Source organism: Mustela lutreola, chromosome 1, assembly GCF_030435805.1.
Source record: "Mustela lutreola isolate mMusLut2 chromosome 1, mMusLut2.pri, whole genome shotgun sequence".
NCBI lineage: Eukaryota > Metazoa > Chordata > Mammalia > Carnivora > Mustelidae > Mustela > Mustela lutreola.
In genome coordinates this window covers 82,720,758-82,744,531 of record NC_081290.1, presented here as the reverse complement: position 1 = coordinate 82,744,531, position 23,774 = coordinate 82,720,758, and the positions used below count along the sequence as shown (strand labels likewise).

The 23,774-nt window shown below is 37.9% G+C and overlaps 1 protein-coding gene across 1 annotated transcript; it reads right to left on the bottom strand.

Annotated features, from left to right (window-relative positions):
- Positions 1–743: 743 nt before the first annotated feature.
- On the bottom strand, positions 744–20,642 carry PGRMC2 (progesterone receptor membrane component 2). The gene is made up of 3 exons (XM_059168853.1): positions 20,187–20,642; positions 4,026–4,181; positions 744–2,929 (listed from the first exon to the last, which is right to left on the bottom strand). Exons 1-3 carry the CDS (start codon positions 20,602–20,604, stop codon positions 2,832–2,834), a joined length of 672 nt encoding a protein of 223 aa, XP_059024836.1. The 5' UTR covers positions 20,605–20,642; the 3' UTR covers positions 744–2,831.
- Positions 20,643–23,774: the final 3,132 nt, after the last annotated feature.

The window sequence follows — 23,774 nt, the reverse complement described above, 5'->3', positions numbered from 1 at the left end:
CTGGCCTAGTTCAATATATAAACTTTAGCTTTCCAGATTATAGATAGAGGTAAGTATAGTGTTGGATTTTACAGATTTCAAAAAAAGGCAGGTAGAATTACTGATTACTGTCAGGAAAATATTAAGCCTTCATATCACAGTCAAGTTTTTAAAAACTTGATCTGTATTTCAATGTGCCCATTTCTTAATGGAGAGAAAGTGACTAGTACAAACAGTATAGATTTGAAAAACATGTCAACTTTGAGAGGGTATCAAAAGATAAAAATCTGAGTAAAGAAATTGTTTTAAAAAAATCGAATTAAAATTTTTTATGTGCAATCTCCAAATAAACTAACTCTGAGGAGTTTAGGGAATGATGGAAACCAAATACAGGAAATTAGACCAAAATTACCCAAGAGTAAGTTCCATTTCAAGTGGATGACAAAGATGGACAATGTAACTTGAAAAGATTAGAATGGTTTCTCAAATGTGCCTGACCACTAGAATTACCATGGCACTTCTCACAAATAAAGAGTCTGAAAACCATTCTCTTCTAATTCTTGGCTCAGTGTGTGGTAGGTTTGGACTGGGGACCAAGGATTTATATACAAAGCACTTCAAGTGGTTCTGATCATCAGGAAAGTTAGGGAAATAGAGGTTAAGGGGGAAATCAGCAAAAATACCACCACAGCTCCCATCCCCTTACTCCAAGCCTACCCAGCAAACTACCTGAGAATGAGAAACACTCAATTAAAATTGAGGAATTGTCTGTAGAACACGGTTTATTTCAAGTCCAAAACACAAAATTACTCATTTTTCTTAACAGACTGCATAATTTTTACTGCATGGATACTTAGGGTTTCTCTATTCACAAGTGTAGATTTACTTCTGAACTTTAGGCTCAAATGATTCATATATATATATTTATATGTTTACTACAGAGGATATGTACTTTTACAAATTTGTTTAGAAAATATTTTACATAAAAACACACAAAGCATTTACCAACACTCTTCAGTCTTTACAACCAGTTTTCAGCAAAGATTTGGCTGAAGTTCATCATTTTCTACAAAACATCCCAAGACCAAAGATAATAGAATGTAGTATTTTACATACTTTAGCTTATTATTGCAGTTTAAATTTCCCCTTTCTCTGATGGCTTCTGCATATATTATGCTCAAGAGTAAGTCTTTTCTTTAACTGGTGACTTGTTAAATAAAATTATCGTTTTTGGTGTAACTTGTCCCCAACCAAGAACCTAAGTAGTTCTGATGAAATCAAGTACCTGACATACATAGGGTTTTTATAAATGAATAATAGAAGGATTCAGTACCTATCAGTAGAATATCCTTTATTATTTTGTGTTCAGTAACTACCACCTGGTGCTATTACTTCTAGTATAATCAGTTGGCATCAAAATATAAAGTAAAAATATGTACATTTTTATTTATCAATTCTTACCTGAATAATCTCAGATCTCTTGAGAATGTTCCACAAAGTGGAATTTCTTCCTTAAGTTACAGTGAATGTGGTACAATGTGTACGACTTGTTTAACCAGTGCCTGCTTTTCATTTCCAAGATTTTTCCTTATCTTGAATCAAATGCACAATCCTGATTACGATATCATAATGCACTGGCTTACATTTTGTATATAAAGTCCAACTCAAGCTTATTTTGGTTTATTGTACATGCTTTATTAAAACGGTACTGATATTTACAGTATCTGCAGAGTCCCTTCCAAGGCGCTCTCACACACATTCGGACACACCCATACAACACCCATACTACGGCCCCATGCACCCACACCAATGAGATGTGAGGGTCAGACTCCTAAAATTAGGCAGCTGTTGGGGGACAGAGTTGATTTGTTTTTCAATTTTTTTTTTTTTTAAAGAGAAAAAGCAGGAGGGAATGCATTTGGCCATTACAATGCTAATTAAGTTTGTGTATATTAACATATGTGGCAGTAACACTGAATATTCCTTTTACATTCTATATACACAGAATGACATCAAGGTTTTGCAGTCAACAGAATATCCCAACTTCAGTCTCAGTGCTGCTTGTAGTGACTTCTGAATTCACATAGGGGCTTTCCCTAAAATAATTCAAGTCTATGTAAGTGAAATAAGGCACAATTAATATTGATTTGATCTAGGGGAAGGGAAGGGATAAACACTAGTTGCAAATGATATTACTACTGGGGAATTAGCTTTGACTTAGATCCACTTGAAACCCCTTCTCCTAATTTCTTAGAAATAAAGGTTTTTTTTCTCTTCCCTGACAAAACCCAAAAAGAGAAGTTTGGGAATTCACATTTTAATGTTTCAGTAACCTAAACTATTCAAATTGATGTGTACCCCCAACCTCTCCTGCCCAGGTCTCTTCCCTCAAAGCTTACACAAGAACACAGCACACGAATGCCTTGCTGATTTTGAGGAGATTTGTACACTTAAGTAGCAAATACATATCTGGTTGTCTTTGATTTAAAAAAAAAAGGCTGGGAGGGAGGGAGGGAGGGAGGGAGGAAGAAGGAAGGAAAGAAGAAAAGAAGGAAGGAAGGGAGGAAGGAGTAACCTTGTAACTTTCTTGCTCTTTAAAAAATAGTCCGTTTCCTCCTTTTCAGGATGATGACGCCCCACCAGACATTACAAACAACTGCAACAAATGAGTTTGGCAGCATAAATAATGTCTAGTATTCAAATCTTCGTAGTGAGACTCATTTAGCTTGTATAGAATCTGTTGAATGTTTTTTGCAGCAGGTGAACCAAACCCAAAGACGCCGGACATTCTGTGAAAGGGAGTAATAAGAATTGCAGTTCTGAAGGCCCCTGACTTTGGTTGTTTACAAAGTTCAATCCTGTTTATTGTGATCCTTGGTATCTTCTTCATCTGTATATTCTGATGGTTCTTCCCCTGGTTTTAGGAGTCTGCCTACATAATCATATTTTTCTGAAAAATACATCAAAAGAAAATCAGTAGTGATCAGATTTGTTGCTCTATGCCATCATACAATGCGGAAGGTGTTTGCCTCTTTTGGAATTACATACAATAGGCTAAGTTGTTCCTATTGCTCACCTTGGCTGGTCTTTGCATTCATGTAAGGCTTGAACAAAAGAAAATGGGAATAAGGAATTTACAAAGCTTGGGGACTATGCTTTTGCAGGAGAGTGCTCCATATTTACCAGTTCTTAACCAAAGACATTTCATCAGAATCACTAACAGATCATGGTAAGTAGATCCAACCAGAAAATATTCTCAGGGAGAAAATGTGACATAGGCTAGTACTCTCCAGGAAAATAAACCAAATGAAAACAAAGTCATTTGTTACTTATTATCCTGTGTTCTTTAAGAGCTAGTGTGTGGCTCCAGTCATAGCATTATTCTTTCTCCTATTAAACTCTTTTCTTACATCTCTGTTAATATTGCTTGTTTTATGTTGTCAGGTATTAATTTAGAACACCGTGGTATCCAAGGTGATCCATATTTACTTATTTCTTGGTTGGGAATTTGAACCTAGGTTAAGTGAATTAACTGACAAAACAGGAGAATAAGATAGGAGGACTGCTTCCTATAGTAGAACTGGTTCAAATGCCAAAAAGTCAGAAGAAGTGTTTCCAAGGGATGCACAGGTCACATAAATAGCTATCTGGATTGTCACATAGGAGGTACTAATGGATGCCTCAAGGGCATAATAAAGGGGAAAGACATTTTTTCATTATGGTGAGTAAAATCAATAAAATCATTTTGGAATAAATTATAGTATCACTATCCAAAATAAAATTCAGTTTTAAATAGAAGCTTATTATTTAAAAATACTATATCTTAATTAAAAAGTCTTATAAGACTAAAGGTATCACAGTTTTGTTATAGTTTGTAACAAATCAACTTTTAAATATGGATTTTTAAATAATATGTAACAATCATTTTCTTATTTAGCTTTTTATCATCAAATAATGATGGAGATGAAAACAGATCTCCTTAGACTCTTAAGGAATGTAAAATAATACACACTTTCTTTTCAAAGAACCCGACAAAATAAAGGTACCTTTAAATTGCATTTCCCATTCTCGAACACTCTCCATTTGTACAGCATTCAAGTCTGAGAGATCATCATACTCATCTTTAAGTGCATCTTTATCTAGGCAAAATGTCGCCAGTCCTCTGGAGGCATCCCTACCAGCAAATATTCCATATGGACCGGCTGAGGGGGTGGGGAGGAAAAAAAAATTATTGACATTACCTTAACATTATTTAATGCCTCAAAGGAAAAAGCCAAATAAAGGAAACCTTATAATGACTCATACTTGGTACATAGCCTTAATTTCAAAACATGACAGATACTAAATGGGATAATGAGAAGAAACTTCTTGGAAATCTGCCTGTAGATCAAAATAAAGTTGTTCACTTTTTAAATTTTTTACTTTTTAAATTTAAAATTTAAATTTCAGATACCTCAAAACTTGTGTTTGTATAATGTATACTTGTGTAACATATTAGGGAGAAGAGGAAACTTAAGCAGTTAGGTTTGGAAGCTGGTTTGTTTGAGGGGAGATAATGTTTCACTGATTGCTGTTAATTAATTGTGGCATCTAAAAATAATCAAAAGGGGCGCCTGGGTGGCTCAGCGGGTTAAAGCCTCTGCCTTCGGCTAAGGTCATGATCCCAGGGTTCTGGGATCGAGCCCCGCATTGGGCTCTCTGCTTGGCAGGGAGCCTGCCTGCTTCCTCCTCTCTCTCTGCCTGCCTCTCTCCCTACTTGTGATCTCTGTCAAATAAATAAATAAAATCTTTAAAAAAAAATTAAAAAATAAAATAAAAATAATCAAAAGAACATCCACTAGATGAGCATTTGTTAAAGATTCAAGTGAACCATGGATCTAAAATAGTCTCTTCTTTCTCTTTTTCAAAGTAGGTCGTATGAAAGCAGAGACTATCATCTTTGTACCCCCAGTGACTAGTTCAACGTATAGCACATACAGATGCTTAACAGGTCTTTGCTGAATTTTATCAGAAATATGGCCCATTTTCAAAATAAGTATCCCCTGACTACCAGAATATATTCACAATTACCTATTAAACAATGAAAAGTCATTAAACAATGGTTTTTATTTGTCACAGCTCTTGGGAAATAAATAGATGTGCCTATTAAGGAACAGGTTTTTTGTTTTTTTTTCTTAAGTTTTTATTATTTTTATTTTGGGGGGGGGTAGACTGTGAGGAGTAGTGTGGGAAGGGGCAGAGGGGAGAGCTAGAGAATCCTAAGCATGTTTCAAACCCAGCACGGAGTCCGAGTGGGTCTTGATTTCATGACCCTGAGATCATGACCTGAGCAGAAATCAAGAATTGGATGCTTAACCAACTAAGCCACCCAAGCGCACCAACAGTTCTGACTGACACAAAATGAATAGGATTTTGTCCAAGGAATTAGTAACTACCCTCTCTAGGGAGGAATGGCATAATTTTTATGCTGACAGAAATGAACCATTCCTAAAGTTTGTGCTTGAGAGCAGCAGTTGTCTTACTCATGTCAGTGCTCAATGCCTACCACGTGCCTGGCATAAAGTAAAAAAGAGTAAAACTGGGGATGCCTAGGCGGCTCAGTTGGTTAAGTATCTGCTTTCGGCTCAGGTCATGATCTCAGGGTCCTGGGATAGAGCCCCCACATCAGGCTCCTGCTCAGCAGAGAGTCTGCTTCTCCCTTTCTCTGATGCTTCTCCCCGCCAGTTTGTCCTCCCACTCTCCTTCCCTCCCTCCCTTAAAAAAAAAAAAAAAGAAACATAATAAATTTCTTCTAAAATATTAGCTGCAATTTCAAATAAGTAGTGACTCTCAATCTTCATCCTTTACTTTGAGCAGATTCACTTATGGTGAGCAAAATCTCCACCCAAACACATGATAAAAAAGACACTTTAGTTCTTTAAAACATATAATAAACAGAACTGAAAAAACTTACTTTTCCCTATCAAGAAACTGGTTAAATTATAGTACATTAATTTACTGGAATAACGTACATAACTATCAATAAGAATGAAGTATTTCTATATGTATACACAGACAGAAGTCCATAATAGAGTAACTGAAAAGAGCAATTCAGAAGAGTATGTATATATAGAATACGATTTGCTTTGAATTAAAAAAATACACACACATGTGTTTATATATGTGTGAAAAACACCAGGAAGAATACAAACCAGAATACAAACAGTGGCAGCCTTTTCTGGGGAATGAAAAGAAAAAAATTTACTTCATATAATTGGTAAGGTCCGGCTATTTAGAAAATTATTATTCTTACTACTACTTTTCTTTATTATTATTAATTGAGTATGGCTGACACATGATGTTATGTTAGTTTTAGGTGTATAATATAATGATATGACCACTCTTAAACAGTATGCTTTGCTTACTGTAAGTGTAGCTCCCACTGTCACCGTACAATACTGTTATAATACCATTGACTATATTCCCTATGCTGTCCCTTTCATCCCTATGATTAATTCATTCCATGACTGGAAGCCTGTATCTCCCTCCCACTACCCTTCCCGCAACCACCTTCCCCCTGGCAACTATCAGTTTGTTCTTGGTATTTATGGATCTGTTTCTGATTTTGGTTGTGTACTTGTTAAAAAATTATTTTTGTAATAAATATCTTCTAAGAATTATTTCTGCCTTCATATTAGGCCACACAGCAGATCATTTAAGTTCTTCTGTTTAAAATGTAGGTTTAAAAATTAAGTGGTGTTGGGGCACCTGGGTGACTAGTGTATTAAAGCCTCTGTCTTCGGCTCAGGTCATGATCCCAGGGTCTTGGGATAGAGCCCCACATCGGGCTCTCTGCTCAGCAGGGAGCCTGCTTCCTCCTCTCTCTCTGCCTGCCTCTCTGCCTACTTGTGATCTCTGTCAAATAAATAAATAAAATCTTAAAAAAAAAAATTAAGTGTGTCTGGTTGGCTCAGTTGGAAGACCACGCAACTCTTGATCTCAGGCTCATGAGTTCAAACCCCATGTCTGGTGAAGAGATTACTTAAATAAATAAATAAATAAATACTTAAAAAAGGAAAAGATTTCCAAAATACCGAATTTTACCAAAAACAAACAAACAAACAAAAAAACCCACCATTTTTTCTCCCTGAGGCTACAGTTTTCTGTGTATAACAAAAGTAATTTAGAGAAAATAATTTTCAAACCAGAAATACTATTATGAGCAATGGAGTGGTCAGTAAGAGAGCTTATTGTCCAGTTAACAAAATAAAATACTTTCTAAGGATAAGTAAACAAGAAAATTCCTTAATTTTTAAATGAGCAGCGTAATGATTATATCCATATTTGTATTTGAAAACATTTAGGAAACTGAAGATTATGTGTCAGAATCTGAGTAAGATATGTGTTGTACATTTATGAGAATTCAAAATCTACTTAAACAGACAATAATCTAAACATTTATCAACATTAATCTGAGTTACAGAAAACACTGCACCATGAAGTTCATGAGGTGTAAGAAAGCCATTCTCTGCAAAGTTTATGGCATGGAACCAGAAGTGGCGTTTCTGATAAATTTAAAAAGCAGCACTACTGGGGCGCCGGGTGGCTCAGTGGTTGAGTGTCTGCCTTTGGCTTGGGTCATGGTCCCAGGGTCCTGGAATCGAGGCCTGCATTGGTCTCCCTACTCAGTGGGAAGCCGGCTTCTTCCTCTCCTGCTTCCCCTGCTTATGTTCCCTCTCCTGCTGTCTCTCTCTGCCCTCCCCCCAAAAAAGTAGCAATTATTAGGTACTGATGCATTAACACAAAAATAAAGGTAATTCTTTCCAGTAAAGTACTTTTTTTATCCTGCTTTTTCTATTCTTAAGTATTTTCCATATTGCTACTTAATATTAGGTGACATTCACAAGTACTATTTAATAGTTATACACATTCGTACTGAATGAATATACATACCTACAATTTAATCACTTTCCTATCAGTGTACACTAAGGCTACCATTTTAAACTTTTAAATTTGGCTTCTACATAAGAAACTGGGACACTATAATTGGCCAAAATTTATAACCTTCAAACCATTGCCCATTGTATCAACTGACTTTGCAGAGGGTATTTAGCTTTTTTTTTAAAAGATTTTATTTATTTATTCGACACAGAGAGATCACAAGCAGGCAGAGAGGCAGGCAGAGAGAGAGGAGGAAGCAGGCTCTCTGCTGAGCAGAGAGCCTGATGTGGGGCTCGATCCCAGGACCCTGAGATCATGACCTGAGCAGAAAGCAGAGGCCTAACCCACTGAGCCACTCAGGCTCCCTGGGTATTTAGCATTTAAGAGAAAGAAATTCAATATTATTCCTTAAATTGGAATTATTTTAGAGAAATATTAACTTTGAAAATTAAGCAAGAACAAACAGTCCCTAGGGAAAAGAAAAGTAGTTTTGGGTTTTTTTTTTCTTCTGCATAACTCCACATGCTTTATGCCAATAGCTATTTTTCCCCAGATGGAGGCCATAGATAGATAAGAGCTAGTGTGATTTTTTTTTTTTTTCCAAAACAAAGTAATGCTGACAAAACAGCGATGAGTCATACACACAAAATAAAAAATAAAATTGATCAGGGCTGTAAAAACCTTTACACATGTAAAACGATAGTTTTCAACTTTTTAAAAAATTTTCTAGCAATGTGACTTTCCTCTCTCACAGTCTTGCAAAGTGGAAGGAACAATTTTTGCCCTCCTCACCTGGCAGATGAACAGGAGCAGGGACATTCAGTGACTTGCCTAAATTACCAACAGACTTCAGAAGTACTGTCTCCACTTTTCTACCCCAAACACAATAAACTTGAGAAAACACACAGGATCCACAAACCCAAAGATGGAATGACAACCCTGGAAATTGGAGGATTTCATTAATTGCAAAATCTCTGGGGAACAGATACTTTGGAATACCTGTTAAATCAAAATAAAAGAAGATTAACAAAAAAGCTGTATACATCGACAGCTTTTCTTATCATTTTATTATATTTACCTCCCTAGTCTGCAAAAGTCAATCTACTTCAGGGTACTTCAGAGTATAAACCACTAAACACATCTAAATGGTAAAAAGGGGAGAAGAAAATGGTCATCATAGAAAACAGAGACCAGAAAATCTTCCATCTTTGAGTATATTAATCATGTACCAATGGATTCTCTAATAAAATTCTCTGCCAACTTCTCTAAGGAGACCTCAACACTGAATAAACGTAAAAACAAAACTTCATAAAACAGGTTCTTTTTTTGGTTTTAGATGGCTGATTTAGTAAGCGTGAACTTGAGTCAACAGGTAATAATCCAACCCCATTTCTAGGAAAAATGATGCTTTATTAATTGTTGAATAGAAAATAATGATTCAGTGATTAACATATTGTCCCACCCTCTAAACTATATATAAGCTATCTTCTCCACATTAAGATTCCCCTCAGGAAGCATTTAACTTCTGAAAAGATCTTTTTGAACAGTTTTCTTTATTTTTTCCTGTAAGATCATAAAGAACATAACATTAACAACTAGAATTGGAACTAGATGGATGTGCTCAGAGAAAGAAGGATCTGAGGTCTACATAAAGTACATTTCTCTGCATTCATGATTCAACCAGAAGAGTTATCTGAGAAGCCAGTAATACCTCCCCATTCCACACTCCTTACCAACAAACATTAATGTTACAGATTCCAATTTTTGATAACCATACTTGGCTATCTATAATACTAAAATAACAGAGAACTACCCAAAGAAAGCAAATTTTAAATGTTAAGAAGTCTTTTGCTGTAATTTACAAAAAAAAAAGCCAGTGTACTTATATAAACTGTTATTTTGACTCTTATTTGCTGATATAAAGGTGGACTTATAATTTCAAGAAAATTCTTGCTACAAAAAATGAACAATTATTCAACCAAAGCAGTTTCTCTTAAATATACCTATATAACAAATGTTCTAAGGCATCATTTTAATAATAAGTCTTCTTTTTTTCAAAAAGATTTTATTTATTTATTTGAAAGAGAGCATGAGTTGGGGGTGGTAAGGAGGAGAGCAGTGGGACAAGGAGAGGCAGACTCCTCACTGAGCAGGGAGTCCACTGTGGGCTTAATCCCATGTCCCTGGGATCATGACCTAGGCAGAAGGCAGATGTTTAACCGACTGAGCCACCCAGGTGCCCCAAAATTATCTTTCAAAAATAATGTTAAATATATCAAAATGACATTATACTAGAATTCAGATTTCATTAAGACTCTTTAAGAGTTAACACAACCTGCCACATAGATTTTTAAAGTTCAAAATTCAATAAATCTTGAATCCTGAAACTGCTTACTTTAATATAATCAGGTAGAATGTGGTAATGTTATTTTTGAAAAGGCAAAAACATATGGTCACTTAAGAAAATGTTTTAGATTATTTATTTATTTATTTGACACATAGAGAGATCACAAGGAGGCAGAGAGGCAGGCAGAGAGAGAGGGGGAAACATGCTCCCTGCTGAGCAGAGAACCCGAGGCAGGACTCGATCCTAGGACCCTGAGACCATGACCTGAGCTAAGGCAGAGGCTTAACCCACTGAGCCTCCCAGGTGCGCCTGTAAGAAAATGTTTTAAAGAGTAATTTAATAAATAGAAAATTCCAGGAGCAAATAAAATATCTAAAATATGTTAGATAATATTGTGATTATTAGGATGGCTGTGTACCTACATTAGTATTTATGATGAGAAATTCCAGAATGAATATTTCAATTATTTCCACGATATAAAAACCATAGCTTTGAGGAACAAACTATAATCCACTGAAGTTTATAAACAGCCTGGTTTTCTGGTCTATTTTGAGAAGTCTTTTGTGATTATTAAAACAACTTTTTTAAAAAAACAGAATTATACTTGGTATTGAGTAATTTATTCCAAATAAGATCACAATGGCTTTGGAATAAATGAAGCAGTAATATAAAAGTGATTAAAAGAAATCCAAGTAATAAATTTTTTTTTTTAATATTTAAATTTAGGAAGTCCAAAGACTTTTAGAGAGAAGGTAGTGTGGTCAAAATGAAAGAACACTCCTCAAGGAGCCAAGATACTTGGGTTCTAGAGGCTTCTACCAACATTTAACATTGGGCAAATCTTAGAAGCACTGGTATAAAATGGGCAAAGTATCTATCTAGTTTGGCCCTAACTTGAGGCAGTTAAAATAGTTCCCCAAACTCCATCTTGTTTTTGAAATTCAAACTAGAAAGCTGTCAGCAATACTGTGGGTCCACCTCAGCAGCCTTGGCCCCAGGGCTTACAGCTAGGGTGGGGACCAGGAAGACAGAAAAGTAAAAATCCCAGGCCTGCGAAGATGTGAGAGTGGGAACTGAGTTTACACAGCCCCTAGAGAATGAGGATTCTAAGGTGAAGAAATAGCATGGACTTGTTCTTTTCCTCCCCAGATGCTTGAAACTTGGCCACCATTATGAACGACACAATAACTATCTGACCAGGATGTTCATGACCAACTATTTCAGTGGAAACAGATGGACATTGATGTCCTTCACTCCACAAAAACAACAGCAGCTAAGACAGAAATTCAGAAAAAACTAACCAAAATGTGTAAAACCAGATGTCATATTTGTATTTGGATTCAGAACCCGTTTTGGTGGTGGTAGGACAACTGGCTTTGGGATGATTTATGATTCCTTGGATTATGCAAAGAAAAATGAACCCAAACATAGACTCGCAAGACATGGCCTGTCTTGAGAAGAAAAAGACATCAAGAAAACAGTGAAAGGAACACAAGAACAGAATGAAGAAAGTCAGAGGGACTGCAAAAGTCAATGTTGGTGCTGACAAAAAGTGAGCTGAAGGTTGGATAACAGAAAGAGTAAAGATGCTGCAGTAGGTTTATCTCTGGTTACTGTGCAGATTTTTCATGAGATGATTAATAAATCAAGAATGTTAATGTGAGAAAAAAAAGAAATAGCGTGGACTTAAATATCTATTGGAATTTAGAGAACAATAAAGGTAATAACTGCAAGTGCTCGGGGAAAAATTATTCTATAAATAGTGTTGGGGTAACTTAAGTAATTTCCTGTAAAAATCCTTATTTCACATCTTAAAATAAATTCCAAATGGAACTAAAAAACCCAAATCATAAAAGTATTTTTAAAAACTACTATTTTTAAAAATAATCGTTTTAGTTAAAAAAATCTTTAAGTTACCTGTGATAGAAAACTCAGCACCCATAAAAAGAAGATAAATTTGAATACACAAAACCCCAAATCTCCATATGGTTTACAAAAACACCATAAATAAAGTAAAAAGACAAACTAGGAAAAAATGTTTGCAGCTAAGGTTGATTTACTTTTTAAAGAACACCTAAAACCTCTAAGACCAATACCATAATTGAAAAACTGTGGCAAAGAATGTATGAACAGATAATTTATAGATAACATAAATGACTCAAAATTCTGAAAGTGTCCAACCAAACTAAAAAAGAGAAATGTGAATTTAAAAATATTGAGATACCATTTTAAATTCTCAGATTGACAAAGACCAAGAAGTTTAATATCATACTTTTGGCAAAGGGGTGAGAAGTAGGCATTTTCATGAAGTTATGAATTGCTCCAATTTCTCTGGAAGGCAATCCAAAAATAAGTACCCAAATTAAAAAATGTCCCATACCCTAAGACTAAGTGTTTTTACTTCTAGGAATTTGTAAGTTCACTCACATGTATAAAAGGACATATACATGCATATTTATAGCAACACTATATTATTATATATTATTAGTAAGAGACTGGAAACAAATGTTAATAGTTAAATTATGATATATTCATGTAACAGAATATGCATATACTTAAAAGAATAAGATGACTCTTTTTATGCTGAAAGGCTCTCCAGATATAAAAGGTTTGTACAATATGCAACAATGTGTGTGTGTGTGTGTGTATGTATGAAGTACCTAGGGAGTGCATATCCACATGCTTATACTTACAAGTGATAGCTCCAGAACAATATTCAGATTGGTTCCTCACTTCTAGGAAGGGGAACGTGGTAACTGGGTTGTTTTTTACAGAACATGCTTTAAAACATTCTATTTTGAATATGTGTAATCTAATAAAAATACAGTTTTTAAAAAACTTCCTGAGGCCTCATTTAGAAATATACCTAAACTACTCTACAGGAAGACTTCTACAACCTATGACTTAAGGAAGCGCATAGAAAAAAAATCTCCAAGAAATAAAAAGACTATAATTGCTGAAGGTTTAAGTTTTTGTAGTAAAAATTACAAACTACATGAAGAAACAAACTACCATGGAGTGAGCATATGTAACAAATGAGAACTGGCATCCCCAGAATAATACAAGCAGATTAAAAAACTATAGTATGTTTGCTTAAAATTTTGAAGTAATTACAGATAGAACCTTAAGGAAAGATTAAGAAACATGAAGGACAGAATGAAAAGCTGGTCTTTACCTATTAGAAGACAAGAGGGGAGGCAATAATTGAAGAGGTAATGGGTTCAAATTTTTTAAAATAAATGGATGACACACATTCTCAAATTTTAGTAGAGTCTGGCCCATGTTAAAAAAAAAAAAAAATCCCCACCTTGGCAAATCCTAGTAAGAGTAAAATTCCAAAGACAAAGGGAAAAACAGATTAATCTAATGAATGAAAATAAACCAAAAGCAGACTTGAAGATAGTGGCATACTACTATTGAAGATCTGAGATAAAACAACCAGCCTATAATTTTATATCCGAAACCTACACTATTATTTCTGCATGAGGGCATACAGAGACAGATTTTTTTGCATGTCAGTAAGAAAACTACAGAACACACCTCACTAAAATGAGAGCTGAACCCTGAACAAAGGAATGAGATGCAAGAAATGACTGTGAATAAAGAAAATGGCAACTATGTTGGTAAATTTAAATGAGGGCTAACAATAAAAAAAGGTAATACTTAAATCAATTAGATTGAATTTGAAAAAATAGAGTAGAACTACAAGTCTAAGAGTAATACAATACCATAGATAATAGGTGAGAGAAGGCTTAGAGTAAAAGTTTTCTAAACCAGGACCACAACATATGGCTGTATACTACACAACTCCAACGGACACCATCCACATTTGCATACATGGTAGTTTTGTGTATTTATTAAGAAATATTCTCTTAAATCACAGTAAAGTGTTTTAAAGAGAGTTTTTTAATTCACAAAGATATGTTTGGCTAACATTCCTATATTCTGTAGAAGAATAGGGTCTTCTATAGCAAAACCTTTAAGGGTATCATTAAAAGAATGTTAACAGATATATCCAAATAAGTAGGGATTAAAAAGTGGAAGAATTAAAAAATATTAATCTGCGAAGGAAAAAAGGGAGAAAAAAGCGAAGTATGAAGCTAAATTACTAAATAAGAAGGTAGAAATATATCTAAATGTGTAAGTAACAATAAAACATAAACCAATTAAGCTGTTAAAGACAGTGTTGAGGGGCACCTGGGTGGCTCAGTCGGTAAGTGTATGCCTTCACCTTCCACTTGGGTCATGATCCCAAGGCCCTGGGATGGAGCCTGGAGTCTGAGTCCAGCTCCCTGATGCACGAAGAGTCTGCTTCTCTCTCTCCTTCTGCCCCACCGCACCCCCACTTTGTGCTCTCTCTCAAATAAATAAATAAAATCTTAAAGAAGTGTTGATACTAGATTCAATGAAAAGAAAATCTACCTATATTATAAAGGAATAATAAACCACAGATCAGTGGAAAACAGGGCGGAAAAAGAATCACTGAGGTAATACTAATCAGATGAAGACTGAGGTCAATTCTCAAAATTAGTAAAGTTAAGGATGTTTCTTTCTCTGCTGATTAACACAATATGATCAGTTCTAGATTGAGTGTTAGATGGCATCAGAACATTCTCACACCCAATCTTTGTATGGGTGACTCCTTTAGATTTTTGCTTAAATATCAACCCCTTTTTCTTGATAAACTAATATAAATGGAAAGCACCTTTCTTGACCATCTAAAGTTCTTTGTTACCCTCTATTATAGATCCTATGCGTTTCTTTCAGAGGACACTTAATTACAAATAATAATTATATACTGAATGCTTGTTTCTTGTCTGTTTTCCCAAATATACTATAAACTCTATACAAGTAGGACCCCAACTGTTTTGAAAACTCAGTTAACTCATTTTATTTAAGCAACAATGTAATGAAATCCAGGGAATTCCTTCTCTGTATTTAAAATGGAGATGAAGTCCCGTGTTAGTGATCTTGAAACAGAATGCAGGTTCTAAGGCTATAGCAGTTATTTAGTGATGTCTGTCATGGGTACTGAGGGGAGGAGACATCTGGGTCATAAATTATTGAAAGAATTATTTAAAGAATTTGAATAGCTAACTCCAGATGTTACTAAATCTATTTTCTTCCAGCATGAATAACATATTCTGGTTTCATATATGCTTTCAGCTATCCTTATTACTTTAGCATTAGCATTTAACACAAATACAATTCCCTTAAAGATTAAAAACAATGGAATGATGCTGAACTCAGAGTAGGTATTATAGAAATAACTAGTATAAATTTGAGCAGAGTATCAAAACTCATCAGAAAACTTAGCTGATCCTTTTATTTTACTGAAAGTTAATGGGTGTGTATGGCCATTAGCCCAAACAGACCCAGCTGGCCTCAAACTAAGTAGCTGGGATGAGAACTGAGTAGTGTCAATAGTACATCCATGAAGGAAGAGGTCAGGTTGGGCCTAGTCTATATGTTGCAACTCTTGCATCAACTCCAATTTTGCAAACTATAAATAAAAGTTAATATATTGAAAACAAAGTTAAAAAAAAGGAGGGGCACCTGGGTGGCTCAGTGGGTTGAGCCGCTGCCTTCGGCGCAGGTCATGATCTCAGGGTCCTGGGATCGAGTCCTGCATCGGGCTCTCTGCTCAGCAGGGAGCCTGCTTCCCTCTCTCTCTCTGCCTGCCTCTCCATCTACTTGTGATTTCTCTCTGTCAAATAAATAAATAAAATCTTATAAAAAAAAAAAAAAAGGAGGAAAAACACTTGAAAAGCAGATGTGCTCCTTTCCCCATCCTCCTAAAGATTACCTCTTTTATATCTCATGGGGTACCTCTTTTATATATGACTTTTTCTTTTCCAGTAGAATTCAAAAGGTAAGCTGGAGTAAATACTGTTTGGTCTGTATCAAAGAGTATGCTACCTGGAATAAGGGGGAAGCCATATATTTAAATTTCAGAAATGCAGGATAAACTATTAGAATAAGTAAAAACACTATTTTGGGGGCATCTAGGTGACTCAGTTGTTAAGCGTCTACCCTCGGCTCAGGTCATGATCCCATATCAGGGCTCCCTGCTCAGTGGGGAGCCTGATCCTCCCTCTCCCACTCCCCATTTGCGTTCTTCCTCTTGCTGACTCCCTGTCAAATAAAGAAAATCTTTAAAAAAAAAAAAAAAAAAACACCACCACCACTATGTTGGTACAATTTCATTGTGCTAATATTAAATCAAGTTACTTAAAATTATACTATCTGTTCCAGTCTTCTACTCTATGAACTCTAGAACCATACAAAATTATATTTTGCAGTGATACAATGGGAAGGGATGGCCTGTGAAGACAGACTATTTGATTTTTAGTTTTGCCACTGAGTATGTGATTTTGAGCAAAACCTGAGTTTCAGTTGCCACATCTGTAAAATGGAAACATTACTTATCTCTTAGTGCTGTTTGAAAATGAAATAATAGCTCAATAAATGGAGTTTCCTCATCCTTCTACCCTGACCTCTAGAATCAATGCTGTTGAATAGAACTCTTTGGGAAGATGGAAATACTACATAAAGTGCACTAATATGGTAGCCATGTAGCTACTGAGTAGTGGAAATGTGGCTATAGTGTGATGGAGGGAGTCAATTTTAATTGCATTTAATTTTAATTAACTTAAAATTAAAAAGCCACATGTGATTTGTGGCTACCATATTGGACAGCGCAACATACAGCCATGCAAGCATGTCTGAGGCTTTAAAACCTAATGGGAACCAGGAGAGGGTATAAAAACAACAGTTAAGATTCTCCCAAAGCTTATCCCAGAACATAGTTTACCTGAAGTACAAATAGGCTTTGGGGTTAAATATATTTGGATTTGAATGCCATGTCTGTATGACCCAAGCCAATTTACCCAAAAAACCTACACTTCAGACTCCCATCTGAGGGCAGGAATACTTACTAACCTCCCTAAGGCAGTGTGGAGATGACTAATGGATCTAATGTAGTAGGTGCTTAACAAACCTTATTTCCTTTCTCCTCCCATATTCATTGTTTCTTATATGACCACTTTCCTCACATGATGGCCAAGTGCCCAAAGTGTTACTAAATTTAATGATGACAAATGTAGTTAATGCCAACTGTTTGCCAACATGTGTTTACTCCACTAAATTGTCAATATTTTTTTAAGAACCTGAACCTTAAAATTACTAAGAAAACAGTATTTAAAAAAAAAAAAAGAAGAAGAAAGAAACCAGTATTTCTGACATAGGAAAAAAGGACTCACAAAATAATTTTAAACTATAAAACCAATACTGTGAAATGGGAGTAGATATTGGCTAGTCATAGAAGAGGTTTTCTGACTTCTTACCTCATTCTTTCAAACTACTAAGATTGTCAGGCTAAGACCATTGCTTCTGAATTATTCTCTTACAAAGTGCTCACCACGGGTGCCTGGGTGGCTCAGTGGGTTAAGCCTCTGCCTTAGGCTTAGGTCATGATCTCAGGGTCCTGGGATCAAGCCCCACATCAGGCTCTCTGCTTAGTGGGGAGCCTGCTTCCTCCTCTCTCACACTGCCTGCCTCTCTCCCTACTTGTGATCTCTGTCAAATAAATAAGTAAAAATTTAAAAAAAAAAAAAAAAAGTGCTCAACTGACTTGAGGATGAAAATAAAAATTAAAACCCAAACTGAACTTATATTCGTTTCATAGTCAGAAATTTGGCTTCAAGACTTTTGTTACATCTTCTATTAATATGAAATATCAACATACTCCAAGCCCATAGATGATCTGGCCACTTTCAAGTTCCTTTCCATAATATAACATTCCAAACACCTATACTAGGTTGATCAATAAATACTTAGAAAATAAGTATTTATTATATTATATTATGTATTATATTATTTTAAGCCTGTTCTTTAAGACCTGTGAAGTGGTGGAAGCCAAACTAAAACTGACTTCTCCCTTATTATCTGAGGAGCCCCCTCAATGCTCAAACAACACAAAGGCTATTTACATCACATCTATGACTCTCATCTTAATTTTTAATTTCTGTTGCAGAACATTTGCCACTGGAGGCTGCTAAACTGTGTCTATGACAGCCTTTCCTAGCTATTTTCAGATAGTGGCAAGGCATAATGTGCAAGGACTAATATGCTTCTTTGCACTAATACTCTGTTTCATTGTCCTTTTGAATAGGGGTTACAAAAGCAGATTTTTTAGTTGGGTAAGTGGTATATTAAAAATCTAAACCTGTACACAATTTCTAATCTCTGCACATACATTTGAATATCAATGAAGAAAAAACTTCAGGTACAAAATACTGTGTAAATTCTTGACTTAAAAAAATTATTTAATTTGGTTTGTCCATTTAATTACTATGCTTTGGGCCTACTCCCTATTCACTTGTCCCATATACTTTAAACAAATAAAAAATGTATTAACCATTTCAGCAGAGTTAAGTAGGTAGACAGCTGCTTTTCATATTTATACAACCAGAGCACTAAGACTTGGTTAAAATGAATGTAGATCTACACACAAAAATAAAAGCAACTAAGAAATTAAACAGTTCAACACACAAAATCTCCAATTTCTTATCTCTATACCACTTAACAGCAAACCAAAGCACTTCTAAAACATCTTCTAGCCACCAAGCACTGAAGTCAGAAGTACATATTTGCAAGTGCCAGTAAATTCTCATGTTCTAACAGATTAAATCAAGAAGAAAACCAACTTGTTTTCTAGACTTGCCAACCCATTTGACTTTAAGGCTTGGATGTACTCTTTTGAACACCAGGTCACTCTAAGTCCCTAATTTTATTACTTATTTTTTATTGTAGTTACTTTTTTTAAGCTTAGAATTAATCAGTACATAACCAAGATATCTGTATACAATGTTGCTCAATTTTATTGTATACTAGCAGATTCCATAAGTCTGAACTCAAGTTTATTAGCATAATCTGAAATGTAAGCTATAACTACATTGTAGAAAAAGCGTTTCTAACCCAACCATCCTACACACAGTGTTCTCTGAGAGTAAAGTTCTAAAAATCTTTAACTTGCAGAACTGGTGTACTGGGGTGTGGATTTAGAGCTTTTAAATTTTTTCTGCTCAGTGAAAACACAGTAAGTCATTATCAGCGTGTATTTCAATACCTGCCTTCCCACTATCAAAAAAAAAAAAAAAAAAAAAAGAAAGAAAGAAAGAAAGAAAAGGAAAAAAGAAAAAGAAACCAGACAGGCCCGCCTGCTCGGTAATTGAGCTCCACCCCCAAAACTCAGGGAGACTATCTTTGCCAGTCTTTATTAAGATCTACATTCTGGTCTGTCCTCATCCTACATACATTGTTAATCTTGGAAAGCATCTCCATACTAAAACTGGTTTAAAAAAAAAGTCTGAGGTGTTGCTTATATGTCCAGACTTCACAAGCTAAACGCTGAGGACTTGGAACTACGTGTACCTAAACGTGGCCTTACGGGAATAGTAGGGAGAAAAGTGAGATCAGTGGTAAAGCAGAGTAAATAAAGGAAAGCTATGAATTACCTGGCCTACAGCTTTGGGTCCCTACTTTAGAAATATCTCCCGTCCTTCTTGCCCCCACCCATCCCAGGAATCAGAAAGCTCAGGGAAGGTTGTGGGCCAGCGCGATGGGCGACAACTGAAACGATCTTGAAAAATTCAGCGCAAGAAAAAGCTTCGTGGAAGAACGGGATGGGAGAAAGATGAAAGCTGAGAGCTGGTTCCTGGGGCGACACTGAAACCCGGACTTCAGGGGGTTAAAGCTGGAGGTGCCCGCGGATGGGGGTGTGTGTGGGGCGGGCCGTCCCAGGTGCAGCAGCCAAGGCGTAGGGGTCCAGACGTCGAGAAGGCTTGGCAAACTAACCCAGAGCCCAGGGGCCTCCCCATCATAAGGGGGTCGCACCTGAGCTGTAGGAGGTCCTCCCCCTCCCCTTCCAACTCCTCACCCGGGCCGTAGAACTTGCTGCCTTTGGTCACGTCGAAGACTTTCCCATTGACCGCGAGCAGGATGCGCGGGGTGCGGGACCCGTCGTACTGGCGCAGCTGCTCCAAGCTGAAGTCCCGCTTCTTCATGCGAGGCAGAGAGGCAGCGGGACTCTCCTCGCCCGCTCTGGCCCCGGCGCCCAGACCCCGCCGCCCCCAGCGCACCCACAGCCGGTAGGCCCCCAGCAGCACCAGCGCCACCAGCGCCACGTTCAGCAGCATCTCCCCGCCCCCCGTCAAGAGCGCCAACACTGCTGCCGCCCAGCCGCCCCCTTCTGCTGCCGCTCCCGCGCCGCTGGGGCTCTCGCTGCTGCCGTCGCTGCTGCTCTCACTGCCACTCCCCAGGGTGCCTAGCTTCACGTCCCCATCACCCGCCGCCATCACTGCCCGCCAGCGCCTTCCTCCTCCTCCCCGCCCCCTGCCCTCCCCAACCCCACGGCCAACCCCGCCCATCTGGGGCCTCCCAGCCAATAACATGAGGAGAGGGGGCGGGGTCAAGCCTGCTCTCCATTGGGTGTTGACGGGGTAACGTTGTCTTGGATCTCTCCCTCCCCCTCCCTTCTTTAGGAGGCCGCGCTCGCGTGCGACGCCCCGCCCACCTCGCCCCACACTTCCCTGCTTTCGCTCGTCGCCTCAGCTCGCTGAAGTAGAGAGAGGGGCGGGCCGGAGGAAAAGATGCTGAGCCGGCCGCGCGCGCGCAAAGGCTGAGTGAGACTACGGCGCGTGCGCGGGTTCCGGAGCGCCACGCGCTCTCCTTTCCTTTGCACCCTGTCTGGGAGGCAGGCTCCGCCCGGTCCCTCGCAATACGCGTGCGCGGTGGAATCCCTTCCCTTCCAGGCCTGAGTTCGGCTCCGCGAACTCCCGCTTCGTCGCTGTCGCTCCGCATGGGGATTTCACGTGCGCCGAGCCTGCCGCGGAGGCGGGGTCTGGTCTGGTCGCTTTTTCGAAGGCGCAGGTTGTGGGAGGCCACGACGCAGTTTTAATTGCTGGCGCAAACTGTTGAGGGGCGTCTCTTTTCACTCGGGTGCCGTAGCGCCTGTCAGGAAGCCTGGAGCGTGGGCGCGCAGACAAAGCTACCACCCAAAAGTTTTGGCTGCCGGCGGGAGTCTTCCTGGCGGAGAATGAAGTCACAGAGGCCTCACCGGGGTTGTTGGGCGTCCGGAATCTACTTGCTGTCTGCGCTGGCACCGAACAACCACTCCCGGGTGGTTTTGGTCACGGCTGCTCTTGTAGAATTTTCTTTCAGGTTTTAGACTAAAGGTGTTATAACTTAAATCATAGCCTGTGACGGTAGGGAAGTGCATAGAACGAGGTGGCCCTTCTGTTCTCTTATTCAGCTGTATTTACAGTTTAAGGACTCCCAAGTCCTTAAAAAATCTGGTGTGAATGTCACCTCTGAAGCCTCATTCTGGGCCCCTTACCTCAAACACTCAATTCTGACCCGCTGTTTCCTGCCCCAGTCTGTTTTCTTTGTTGTCAGTGAGTTCCCTAACGCCCACCTCAAGAACAACCTGCTGTGAACTACGGGTGTGATGAGTGAATGAAGGTGTATTCGTAACAGTTTGGGTTTTATCTTGAGGAACCGGTGCGATGGAGAGACATGGACAAGCAATGGGGGGCGTGTGATAGGAGCTGAAGTACTTATTAGGGAAACGGCAAGTGGTCCATTTAAGCTTTAAGTAGTCAGGAGGAGCAAAGTTTGGAAGACCAGGTTAGTAATCTTCAGTGAACAGATAGGCTTCGACTTAATACTCCCCGCCACTGAAGATTTTACAGCGGCAAAGGACAGAATGAAAACTTCTCTAGAAAGATTACCAGGGATATTAAGGATTGGAGTGAGAAAAGAATGGAAAAGAAATTAATAGGTTACGGTATTTGTGCAAGAAATTAGGAAACTTAGAACTAAGTGGCATTAGAACAGTGGTCTGCAAGCTTTTCTATAAAAGGCCAAACATTAGTATTTTAGGCACTTTCATAATTATTCTTCTGTGTTATAATAAAGCAACCACAAAGATACTTGAAGGAATAAGCATGATTGTATTACAATAAAACTTATTTATGGATACTGAGATTTTAGGTGTCATGAAATACTGATTTTTTTCAACCATTTCAACATTTTTTTTTTTTTTTTAATCTCCAGAAGTGTTGGAAGAGTTTACAGGCCATAGTTTGGCTTACACCTGCTTTAAAGGTACGTTCTTGAGGTAGAATGAACAGTGTTTAGTTGGGAAAAGTAAGTGACCCTATAATATAGCCTCCAATCTAAAAATACTTCTAGAACTGAAAGGGGGCACTCTACACCTGGAGAACAGGATTAAAATTAGATTGTCCCAGGCAAATCTGAGTGAATAGTCATCCTGAGGTTAATGGTTAAAAGCCAAAACTGCTTGAGGACTTGGTAACAGGAAACAGGACGGAAACAGGATGATTGGGAAGAAACTGGTTTTGGGGAGAAGATGGATGCTTGTAGCAGTAGCAGGTGTCACACAGTTGGGATGACATCAGCAATAGGAAGAAATTACCTCAGAGATTTCATAGCGGGCCACTACTTATGTTATTCACCAGTGGGTCACTATTCCCTGAAACAGTAACTGACAAGGAGCTTGGGACTACCATGATTGTTAAGAGTTTATCTAGCTTTTTGCAGTGTTTATGCAGGACTGTGGCATGCATTGCTGGACATTTAGCCTCTCTGGTCTCTTCCCAACAAATGTCAGTAGCCACCTCTGGCATTGGGGCACTAAAAAAACAACCCTCTTCCCACCCTACACACTCCCTAGAAAGATGATGCTAGCTGAGTGGTTAAACCAGTTGGTTTAAACCAATCAGGATTTACTTTGGAGGTCAATCATATATGTGTAGATTTCTTTTGCCTGATGGTTTGGAGGGAAGAGAGGAATTGAGCAGCACTGAAGTTCTGTTGTCAAGAAAGAAGGGTGGGGAATGTTGGGTAGTTACCCAACCTTGTCTGCCACGGGAGTAAAAAGTTAAAAAAACATTTTTTTAATATCCTTGATAACATAAATATCTCAACTCCACACTTGAAACTCTTCCCCCCCCACCCCCCCAGTTCTCTGAGCAACTTATTTTGAGCCTCCTGAACTGGTTTTTAAGGGAGTTCTTACCCTAGCCCGCAGCAGGTAACAAATTCTCCCAGTAAGAATATCCTACTCCTGCTTTGAATACTGTAATTTTCTCACTGATGGCTTGCTCTGTCTTTCCCTTCTTCATTCCACATGAAGGTACTAGTTCTGTATACTGAATTCCTTTACTTAGGTACCCTGTCTTCAGTGGTGCTCAGATATTTAAAGGAAACCACTTAGAAATCTCAGCTGGCAGTCAAAGGTCTCTGTAAATCCACAAATGGCTTCCCTGTCTTCCCCTTCTGCAGCAAACCTAATCTATTTTACACATAACTTTTATTACATTGATGTGTTTCCCTTTATAATATCTAGTCCTGTTTTCCCATTTGCTAAATTTATTCCCCACTTCAAGACTTTACTCTCTTTCTCAGTAAGAGTGCCCTTCATTTTCCTTTCCAACCATCCAAA